The sequence below is a fragment of the Anabas testudineus genome, chromosome 17 (assembly GCF_900324465.2).
Source record: "Anabas testudineus chromosome 17, fAnaTes1.2, whole genome shotgun sequence".
Classification (NCBI taxonomy): Eukaryota; Metazoa; Chordata; class Actinopteri; order Anabantiformes; family Anabantidae; genus Anabas; species Anabas testudineus.
In genome coordinates this window covers 1153883-1166371 of record NC_046626.1, presented here as the reverse complement: position 1 = coordinate 1166371, position 12489 = coordinate 1153883, and the positions used below count along the sequence as shown (strand labels likewise).

General features: G+C 38.4%; 1 protein-coding gene across 1 annotated transcript in view; it reads right to left on the bottom strand.

The window, feature by feature from the left end:
- Nucleotides 1–12489, bottom strand: part of LOC113171666 (xenotropic and polytropic retrovirus receptor 1 homolog) — a 34023-nt gene that overhangs the window by 16669 nt on the left and 4865 nt on the right. The window contains exon 2 of the mRNA XM_026374196.1: nucleotides 3891–3942. Within this exon, the coding sequence (XP_026229981.1) occupies nucleotides 3891–3942 (52 nt within the window). The remainder of the gene's footprint in view (nucleotides 1–3890; nucleotides 3943–12489) is intronic.

The window sequence follows — 12489 nt, the reverse complement described above, 5'->3', positions numbered from 1 at the left end:
AACTTCCTACGAAATAACCCACCAGACAGATCTTACGAAAATACTTACATAATTATATGTTTCTTAACACAAAAAGGGAGCAATGGCACAGAAGCGAAAAAAACAAGGAAACAAAGTGGACCTAGCTACACAGGCGAACAACATAGCTAGCAATAGCCACACTGGAAAAGCAATAGGTGCTACCATGTCTGTTAGCTATTAGCAACTATGAAAGCCACCATCGATGACCTGAGACTTAAAGTTGGCAATTTGGAAAACCGCAGCTACCGATCAAGCCTTCGTCTGGTGGGGTTACCAGAGGGAAAAGTGGGAGCGAATTTATGTCTATTTTTTGAAAAGTGGATCCCAGGGGTGCTGGGTGTAAATATTTTACAAGACCGCTTGTGCTTGAGCGCGCCCATAGACTTGGTAAAAACACCCAAGCGAGTGAATCCCATGCTCAGCCTGTGGTGCGACCATGGATGGTGATAATGAAACTCCTAAACTATGCAGATAAAGTTAGTATCATGAGAGCAGCCAGGCTAAAGGGACCTGTACGGGTGGATAATCAGCAGGTGTTCTTCTGGAAAACCTTCGACCCAATTAATAACTTGTTGCTCTGCTCATCCCTACACAAGATTGTCCACCCAGCGTAACTTATATACTTAACTTATAACCTACAAGGGAAATCATGACTCTTTCAAGTCAGCAGAGGCAGCTGGAGAGTTTGTGAAGGGCCTGAAAGAGTGACAACACTTGGAGGGACGGTAAAAAAAAGAAAAATCAGGCTGTCACTAATTTAAACAGTAATTTTCATGTCAAACTGAACTACTTAAATAAATGAGATGTTGTGCAAAGTTATTACTCATAGACCTTTTACTCTGGGGCTTTAAAGGAAATGGTAATAGTATATATTGGAGGGAAGGTCTGGAAGATGTGTGTGTAATTATATATTAGCACAAGTTCTTCTTTAAAGAATAATAATATTTTAATAATATTTAATAAAATGTGTTCATGCTGGTTGCCTACAACTGTTTAACTATACTTAGTATACTTACTTTATACAAAGCAAATCTTAAAATTCCAGTGTCCAAAAGCTGCATTAGTTTAACAACTGATACTCAGATCTGACTCTTCTCTGTAAATGTTATAACAACAAACAGCCATTAAAGAGGAAGCTCCTGTCTTGAGGAGAGCAGTGTTAACTGGACACCCACCAACTACAGTTACATCATCAATAACTTTACTGATGTTGCTGTTAATTTTACATTTGAGTCAATAAGGGGTCACAGAAAATAATCTAAAACAAAGGGTAAAAAATAGCAAAATGACAGGTGGATTAATTCATTACTCAGAAAATGAGAATGGAACATCCTGTGAATCACAAGGAACCATATATAGTAATGTGTCTGGGGCACAGGCCAGGCTGCCAGTTAGTCACTCGTTGAGCCATATCTACTATATCCATACTTAATCACCAGAACATAGGCTACATTAATCTTGTTGGGCTACATGTGTTTCTTGTCTGTCTTGTGAAGCACTTTGTAACATATGTTTAGAAAAGTGCTCTATAAATAAATTTATTATTATTATTACATGCTTAAAATGTACAGACTGTAAAAATGCTGTCTTTCAGTGTTTTATAAGCTTTAAATACATAAAGCTGTTCCTCTAGATGAACCTTTATATTTTATTCTATCATCAATGCGTAAAACAGCACATCCCCTTCAAACCCTGCCCATCAGTGTGCATTTGTCAACCCTAGTTTCTGCTGTGTCTCCCACTGCTGGAACTAGTTGGACTGCGTGTGTTATGTTCACTCACGCATTGAAAGTGTTTTGATTACAAATACACAGTACAGAGAGGAGCCTACAGGAACGCTTTGAATAAGGGAAAATTACAAACTCCAATAAACAACAATAGTGTTGTTTGAAGATATCTTTCTGATTTTATATGTTTGATCATGAAAACATAATAAAATGAAGTTAAATTTCCCACAGTGTTCGTTACGGTGATCATTTTGACAGGAATTTCCCATTTACTTTTAGAGTTAGTAATTTTCTGAAAACTGTGGTTCAGTCACATATTAATCAGGTTTTTTTTTAGCTTTAGGCAAGATTTAGACAGAGGAACTCAGCCTTAATTTGAGTCATGTTTTAGTCAGTGTTTAAGTCATAGATTACGGACTATTTTCCAGACTGTATTTATTTGTACCAGTAAAAAATTACAAGGAATGCAAGAAGTTGGTAAAAATAAAGATGGGAACGAATATGAAGTAAAAATAAAAACAACTACCATTTATTTCCTAACTAGAGCAATTTTGGGTATGGGTTATGCAGCTTAAGTCTTGAGTTAAGTGTTAAGCTGCAGTTGCATGTTTGCAAAACTGGACAGTTGAGGATATTTAAATGGATACATGCAAGTGATTGGTTAAAAAAGAATACCTTATCCTATCAGGAACATTTTCAAATTCTACACAAAGAGGTTTAATTTTGATGAAAGATGTACTGTAATATTGATATTAAAACATTGGGGTGGTGCTACAAGAGTCACTTACATGAATGTGTTACATAAAGAGCTGAAGACGGTCCTGACTTGAGTTTGACTCAGCTCAAACCTCCAATGTCATTGAGGTAACTAACATCTCTAACTTTGATGGCACTAAAAACATTCAAAGTTCAATGGGAATGCACAATAGTATCCCACCAATACATTCATGTTTAATCATATGAATCAATAAGGATAATAAAGCACTTATAATATGTTGGAAACTATATCATCTACACCTATAAGGTACAGCTGTACATGTGGCACAAACAATCAGACATATTTTTTGTACGCTACTGGACTATCTGTGACCATCTGTGCTATCATGGAAAAGTTTGAGTGGTTTTGAGTGCATGGACTACACAGTCACAAGACAGTACCTACTGGTCAGTTCAACTGGAAAACACAGACTAAAAATGGGTCCTTTAAGTGGTGAAACTGTGTTTGTCAAAATAACATGAAAGGGAAGATACAAGGGAAACAACATTGTCACATTGTTTTGTATCACTTTGACGAATACAGCATAGCAGCACAAAGAGGTCTGTCATTACATGATGAAAAATAAGGCCTCTGATAACTGTGTTTAAAACATTTTAAGACTCTCCAAGTCCTTAAATTTTGGTCTTACTGTGGCTTTTGTTGGTGTATTTTTAAAAAGACACATAATTAAGCAATAATCCAGGATGAAGTAACTCCATATAAAAATAATTAGGGAGATGAAGGTAATCTTGACAGAAAGGAGGAGTGGTGGTTTGGGCTGCCAAGTCCATTACTGCCTACAACAGAAGTGCTTATAACAGCACAGCTTTTGAATAACGAAATAAAGAACGTAGAAGTATCCCCAAATATTGTTTATGTTAATGCTTTCAGGGTTAATTAATCTACTCCTTTAATTCTACAAAGACTACCAGTAAAACAAACAGTATCACTGCATTTTATACTCATCTACACATATTTCTTCAAGCAGAGTCAGCTAAATAATTATCAGACCACTGACATTATTCATTAATTTGCGAATATATGCAATCCAAACATCACAGTTTATAAATACAATGCTATGGCAACTAAGTCTGCCACTCGTTTTTAACAATAGTACAACTAAAGTTCTACAAATCTAAGTAAAGGTAATCAGCCTAATTTAGCAGTTATTAAATAAGATGACAGCCAAAGTAGCTGCCAGCTGCCAGTACATTAAGATCTAAGCACTTATAATCATACTGCGATGTTTGGCTCATTAGGTCATTAAAAACTGTTTAAAACTAGCCTCAACAGGCCATCAGCCACCTAATCAGCAACCAAACCTTTTTTTGTGTGTGTGTGTGTGTGTGTGTGTGTGTGTGTGTGTGTGTGTGTGTGTGTGATACCTTCAATAGATGGTGCCTGGTCCTGAGCAGCATACAGCATCTCTTTGAAAGCCTGCAAGTGAGAGACATTATTTGGCAATCACATGAATGATTTTCTTAAACATTTCTATAAGGTAGAAAATTTAAATTCTATTTTATGTTTTACTACTAATATTAAGGTATACTGATATGCATCATGATATAGAGGTTACAATTTCATTAAATGTGATAAACAAAAGTGTAAACAAAACAATATATAGCATTTTTTAAATATCATTTTAGTAAACTGTCATACTGTAATAATGCTATATTGCTCGTGCAGTCACTCCGTTCATTCATGATTGGTGTTGGTAATTCTGCAGTGTACTCTACGGATTCTCTCTGCTGTGGAGAGGCCGAGTAGACGACAGTCATTCAGTCTCAGTAAGGGCTAGTGAGACAGAGAGGACAGTCGCCTTCTTTCATTCAGTCTCACTCGAAAGGTCAGATAGTAGAGTGGTCAGTCAGTCAGTGTATCAGAATGCCAGTGGAGCACAGGACCACAGGACCACAATGGTCTCACTGTGTGCCAGCCCCCCTGCCAGCCAGTCAAGGAGCAGCAGAGCGGGGCACGCTTACTTCTGCAGCTAACAGAAGAACAAGTCAAAGTCATGTTATAGACTAGAGTCTTCCTAAACTCCATAGCACACTGTGGGTGAGTCCCATCCCGTAGTGGCTTTCCCTCTAGAAGCTTAAATACTTACATATTTAGAGTTGCAATGTTTCAATTAGCTGTATTACTACAAATTCATACATCACCAAAAACTATGTTTAATATACTAAGTTAATATTATTCTGTGACAAACAGGACAAGACAGAGAGAAACCTGCAGCTACATACTGTAATGAGACGTATTTTGGGCTTGTATGCTGTGTTTTTATAGACTGTAGGTGGGCAAGATAGAGTTCTCAAATATACTGTAAGGATGTAATCTACTGCTGTGATCCCCATTTATTTCAGCCCAACAGCTCTGCTGCTCTCACAGTATATTCCTTCTTCATCAAGAAAAACAGCTTCTTTTCACACAACTGCAAACAGATCCATGAGTAACAGAGTAGAAACATAATCACGTGTGTGGCCTCCTGTTTCTCACTAATACCATTTTCCCACGAGGGGCCCATGATCAAGCCACATTTCCCATTATACTGTGTGGGAAACTTGTCAGCTAGTCAGGCATTACATCAATTACATTAATATTGTATTATTACAGCACCATTTTGTCTCCTGGTGCTCTTCATTCATTTTTAGGCAGTTACGCTACCTTAACTTGTGGGTGTTGTGCAGTGATCATGTATACCTATAGTAAGCTAGCACACTGCATGCACTTTCAGTGCACATATGCAGTAGTCTACTAAGCTACATGATGCAGTAAATGTGTCCTCTATTGATTTCTCTTTAGAGGGAGTCCCAGCGTTAATGCCTGTTTTTCAGCTCTACAAATAATGAACAGCTACTTTGTGTTTTATTGGCCCTTATGTCTAAACAACACAGGGCCAGATAGAACGTGGTCTCTTTGAATATGATACTAATTTACGGTGACACAGTGCTTTGAAGTCCTGCTCTACTCAGCTACACTAGAACGAACGAACGAACGAACGAACGAACGAACGAACGAACGAACGAACGAACGCGCACACACACACACACACACACACACACACACACACACACACACACACACACACACACACACTTAGGTGGTAACTGCAAAACAGCATGTTTCACACTTCTCCTGAGGCCTATAAGATGTGTGTGTGGACACCAGGCTGGCTCAGTATGTGCTATTTAATGTGTGAGTTTCCAAAACAAAACACACGCAGCTCAACAGTAAGGAGGGCAGCTCTACTTATCCTCACAGATTACCCTACTTCTGTCCTCTTCCCCTTCACTTTGACCTCTCTCTCTCTCCTTGTCGATCTTAGTTGAGGGCCTGTTCTCTCCTCTCACACACATCTCTACCTTCATACAGACACACAACCTGTAGCTGTCACCTCAGGCAGACTGTTGCTCCACTATGGCTTGCCACAAATCCCCTGAACTGACCGTGTGTGTAGCGTCACATTCCTCTCTTAGCTTATCGTTTTGTAATGTATCTCTTGATTCCTCACTTTAAAATATTCTTTTGCCTGCCATTTTATACATAATTTATCTAATTTACTCATAATCCCCCCCCCCCAACCCCAAACCCACAAGAGTAGACACCTTCTTTATATTTTAACACCAAACTGACAAAAAGATTATATGAGTCATAACTGGATTCAGCTTATAATTGTGCAATGTAGAAACCAAAGACGCCTAGGTTTTCCTATTTGTTTGTATTTCTGGCAGCTCACACAGCTGATACACATAGTGTCACATGAATGTGATACAAAGAAGAAGGCATGGAGGAAGCTACGTTACTAAATGTCACATGTAGAAGGGTGTTACAGCAGAAGAGTGCCCCCTAAATCGGAGGTTTTTGGAGATTTGTGCACAACAGTGATGTCACACTTTGTGACGCACAAATGACGAAAACTACATGCTAAACTAGAAGCGTCACTTGGTATTCAGATCTGACTGAGCAGTTCTTTTACCTGCATGGGGGATTTAACGGGTTATTTTTTATGTCAGTTTGATAGTGCAGCTGCACAACATGGTTTTACATTTGGAGGACTGATGGCATTTGAAATGTTTGGCAATTTGAAAATAATCAGTTTCTCTCATTAACATTCAAATTCGTTTTCAGTAGAGGTTTAATGGTTTTGAAACCGTGACACAAACATCCTTCATCTTAAATCATGGTTCAGAAAGATGCAACCAGCTCAGTCCTGCCAAGTCGTTTGTCATGCTGTTTGATCAGGGTCCATTGCCCAATAAATCACTAATAATGCGTCTTTCCGTCAGCTAAATTTGTAGCAGGTCAGAAATTTTGGTTACCTGTGTAGTTCAAGTCTGATTCCCTGAAAGATTGTTATCAAAATATCTGTTATAAATTATACTGAGCTTGTTTTCACATTAATAGTCTCAACTTCTTGACTCTAATGTACTTTTTTGCAAGAATTCCTTTGATGTCATCCACTGTTCGTTTGTGTGTGTCTGCAATTACACAGCAGTTTCATGCAGCCTCGCTACGATGGCCAGCTACTCTGAGAGGGTGCTACACATATTTACAGTGTAAAACTAAGTACCTGGTACAAAAAGGAGAAGCAAGTGATTTAGCAAGCAATTTAAGTCGGTACCATGTAGTGCACCTTTAATTAGACCCAATTAGGAATCAAAGATGTTGGGACAGCAGTTTAACCACCTTCTTTTACATGTCTAACGTAAGACAGGAGTTCAAAAGATATCAATGCGTGTGTATGTAGGTTTGCATGAAGAGTGAGTATGTGTAAGTATGAGATCCCTCTAATACAAATCAGGTGGTGGCCAATGTTGTCAGCTCCCAGTATTGATGTTTCACATCTCTTTGACCTGTCCACTTATCTCTCTCTTCTGTCTTTAGATTTTTTAAATTATTCGATGTGTTTAGCTTAAACAAAGAGAGAAGTTTAGTTAAGAGTTTGTGTGGAGATTACAACAATAATCCTAATTCTTTGTTCTCTCTTTTTCCTAAACATTTTCTGTCACAAGTTATTCTCAACTTCCATCTTTGGACAAGTGTATTTCTGGCTTCACTGGTCTGTCTGTCTGCATCCTTCCTTCCTTCTATATCTATCTCTCTGATCTCTCTCTTTTATAATCCATCTCCCCTACTGTCACGTATCCTTTGCTTTCTATCCTAATCAGATAAGAGGACCAGCAGAATCAGAAGATGTCCATGACCCCATGACCATATTCTGCTGAAGGATGCATTTCAAGCTTAAATATCTCTTAGCAGGTTAATAGGGCCTCTTCCATTCTGGGATCCCCTAAATATGGCTACAAAACGTGGTCCTCTCCAGCCTGAATTTGAAGAATACATCAGTGGCTATGCTTTCTGTTCAGATGTTCATCAGTCATCTGTAAATATACTGCATCATATTAACTGGCCATCAGATGTGAGCACTCTGCTGTGATAAACCAATAAACCAAGTACTTTTTGCTTGAGATGAAATTAGAAATAATAATCAAACCACTGCATTTTTTAAAATGCACCCTCAGGCTGCTAGTTTTGATAGTTCACACAGCTTACATACAACTTTATTTTCTGGTTCCATGATTGTGCTGTCTGCTGCCAAAAGTTTCCAGAGAGGAATTTTTAGATTCCTCAGACTGTGAATAAGTCTCTCTGCAGCTGACTAAGATTGTGAAGTCTCTGCTGCATTGTTTGGTTGGTTGTTTTGGCATCACCTATCTCTCACTTTCAATCAGTGGATGTGATTTTTTGTCCAAATCCTGTCCATAATCCTAAGATTGTAAAATACAGATTAGCTTTAAACAGGATGAGAATGTGAACTTACTGATCCTCAATTCAAAAAATGCATCAAAACTCTCAACAACACTTATTTTCTCTGAAAGTAATCATCCACCGCATCCACAAATATGACACTTCACTAATTGTCACACGTTTGTTGTTGTGTTAGAGGCTCCTCTTTAAATGTCTGCTGACTAGACCTGCTACACAAGTAAAAAGCACAGGATTGTTATTTCACCCGTTTTCTGTCAGCTTCTCTGTTCATCACTCCAAATGAAACCAGCTACCATCAGCAAAAATAACTTCCCATCAAGTACGGTTGCTGTGGCTTGGAGTTTCCACCACTGTATAAAGTTGACTTTGAAAAATATTAAAAATATTAATTAACTCACTTGCTGAATACTAAACGGAGCCAATACCTTTTTACCACTCACACACACACCCACACCAACATGAAATGTCTGTATTAACTGGAAATTAGACAACTCGGATCATTATTCTCCTTACAGATGTAAGAAATAACCTGGAGACCGAGCTATTTAAATCTGAAGGCAAAACAATTATTAGCACTAACAGACACTAAACATTGTGTAATGACATTAACCAGTCGGCAGCCTTCACAAACACATGTGAGAGGTGGTAAATGCTGGACTGTGTTCCACCCTTGAGTGGGGAAATATTTTCAGGCAGAATCATCCACCACAGTTTTAAGGATAGTAGAAATTTGAGAAGGTAATACTAACTCAAAAAGTAACTAACAGTATATTTTTTTAAATCGTTTTAAAGAATTTGCAGACAATGAGATTTTCCACAATGTCAGAGACATTCTGAAATGTCACCAATCTATTAGGTGGGTAAAATGTTTTCATAGCCAATAATCAAACCTACAGTTTAAAGACTAGGTCAAAACTGTGATGTCCTAATTCTTACCTCTGAAGTACATTTAAATTAACAAATTATTAAATCAATGATATTAAATAATAAAAGTTAGCTTTCTTTTCTCATATTAGCAGCTCTGTGCCAAAAATGCCTTATTTTCTTCTAATAAATCTCCCCCTAAACATAATTAGTATGTACTATCCAGTCATGATCATTATTTTTCTTGTTTTTTTCTTATTTTCTTGAAAAAACTGACTGACATCCCTAATACACAATTAACTGTGAAAATGCAACTCTACTGTTAATTTCCTTCTTTCTCCTTCTTTTACTTTCTGACTTTCTCACACCTGTCTACAAGTCCTGTGCTCCCTGCTAAAAGCCAACCAACACATAAACATCTTGACTTTTAATGAAAAGGAGCCTGCTCCAGCCATGCAGTCATCCAGCAGGTTTTTTTTAGCTCTTCGACGAGTCTGTTGAGTCATACAGAACAGATCACCACCAGGCATCTATATTCTTGTGGTTCCTGCCTGGTAGTCACACTAGGAATTTGTCTGGTTAAATAAAGCTTCCGTTGTAGATTCGCATTCGCACGATGTAGCCAATGTGTCAACAACATCCAACAGAGTTGGTTGAATCTGGATGTCAATCCTCCAGGCTGAGATGGAGCCATAATAAATCATGACATGTTTGACAGAGCCCAGGCCAGCATGAAAACAAAGAAGCTGACGATCTCTGAATCAGCGCACATCACATCATAACAGTTCAGGGTATATGTCTGTTTATTTATCTGTCCTGTGTCTGGCCCAAACGCAGCTGCTTTTAGAAAACATGACGTGTATGTAGCAGCCCTGGTCAGAAAGGTTATGCAAACATTGGTGGCCCAGGTCCCACATCTTCACAGTACTAAAACTAACTGGGCCCAGGGTCAGATTTACAGCTGGGTGGAACAACAAGCTACATCTGGTCTGTGTCCAAAAACAGCAAAAGGAGGAAGAAACTGACTCCATGTGAAGTTGCTGTGGAAATAAGCAACACTGTCCATAATAAAATTATTATGTATCCCACTCACCCACATATGTTTGTCCAGGCAACAATATTACAATAGTGTAAGGGTGTTCATGTACTGCTTAACAAGAAATAATCAATGATGGGATTGCCCATTCCTTGTAGAGTTTTCTTGTCTGGTCAACTGTACACAAGTTTCTCTGCAATTGTGTGTACACTATCTGCATCAATCAGTGTGTACATGTATTTATGCGAGCCATGCTTTATTACACTGTAGTGTGAAGGTTGCTTTAGAAGAAGAAAGCAGCGAAGCCAGAGATAACAGTTCTATGTTAGAACTTTTAAAGTTTCTATTTATCTTGTTTTTGGGGTTTAAGTTTGATTGGCCATGACCGATAACAGTCCGCTCAATCATAGATATCCGACCCTGGGACAATAATATTTACAAGCATAATGGTTTACGCTGCGCAACTGTGCGTCATGGAGCACTGTTGCGCATGTATTGTGTCCAAAATCACAATACATGCTCTATCATACATAGCTACACAAACAGTAATGTTGGAAATGGCCAAGAAAATTGCAATCGGTGCATCTCCATTTAACATCAACACCAATATTGTCCCTGCATTTTCTTTACTACATGATAGTATTAAAGACATTTTATTAAACAAATTCTAAGGTCATTTCAAGACAATGTCCAACACTCAAATCTCTGGATCTGATCCAAGCTGGAGTGAATTCCAAGAAGGTGGCAGGCTAGAGCTGCCTCACAGACTGGATTTCTAACAGCAGGGAAAGACATTTGGCTCAAAGATTAATTTGACTGTTCTGCAGACGAAACACAGAACTAACACAATGTATTAGAGTGCAAAGAGGAGATGACGATGTCTTCTGACCTCTTGCCAGAAAGCTTAGCTCTGGTTAGTCCTGCTTGGAAAACAGACAAATGTGCAAATCAACCAATTAATAAATGATGTCAGTATACTGGAGTATTTGGTATAGTGGTAAAAATGGGCTGCAGTCACACTGAGCTGCACCACTGTGTGACTATGTAGAGCACAGGCTATAACTTATGAACAGGACAAATACTGCAACTACCATCACAAAACATTGCAGAGACTGCTGCTCTCCGTTACTGGGGCAGGGGGCAGTAACATGATAGCTCTATTCCTGCTACATCTACCCTCACAGCACACAAACAATGTGGTATACTACACCTCTCGATGCAACTTTATAGCACATATTGACATAGTGTGTGACAGCAAATAATACTACACTGATATATTTCTGTCCTATCTGTCACTAGAGAAAAACACAAGGCTGGATTTCTCTGATGCTTGGAACATGAAAGTTAACTTAAGAGTAAATGTGGATGCATTTGTAATATATAATAAAATCAATAAAAAAAATTTGATCCAGGAGTGTAAAGTAGCATTTCATAATTAACACAATCCAAAATAACAAAACTTTGTTGTCCAACTAAGGATGCTTTCCCATCAACAGTTACAGTAACAGATTCAAAAGGCTGGGTCAGCGACAGACTGCTCTGTGCCCTCCATGAAGCTTAACAGATTCAAAAAGAGACCACAGAAAAGCTCAACTTAAAAAAGAAATATCCTCTGACACAGAGTGAGTGTGTGACAGCTAAGAAAGAGTTCATCACCGTGATCTTTATTGAGGAGTAAACTAGGTGTGTACAATGTGACGACACCATGTAACTATAGGGAGATATGAACTGTATCAGATTATGCTCTACTTTTAATTCAGTGGTGTTGCCAACCACTCTCCATGGCAGTATTTTTTTACATTTGAACGGTGCTTTGCATTCTTCTAGCTAGCACTAGCCCGCAATACAAACAAACCCGAAGGAACACCACACAGATCTAGGTAATTCCAAAAAGGAGACGGGTTCAAACCATCCAAAACAAGCAGCCCATACCTAAAGAAGATTTACTTCTGTCGCATGGACATGGTTTGGTTATTGGGACTTTGACACAGACAACAAAATTATGATGTAAACTGATCAAGCACCAGACTAAAAACACCTGACCTCTTTCACCATCTATGCAAGAAACTCAGCACACATTCAAAATAATGGTGGATTTGCAATTTAGATCTGTGGAGATAGACCCAATTTACACAGACTTGAGTGGTTGCCAACACTCAACATGCATCATCACCGGGACATGTAATAACCTCTATCAAGATACTAGATTTCAGTCATAAGTTATGTTAAGTTCAGAGGGTATTACTTTACCGTGTTAGATACACATTCATCCTCAGTTTCAGCCAATGACAGCTGGAAGGTATAGTTTTTTTTTT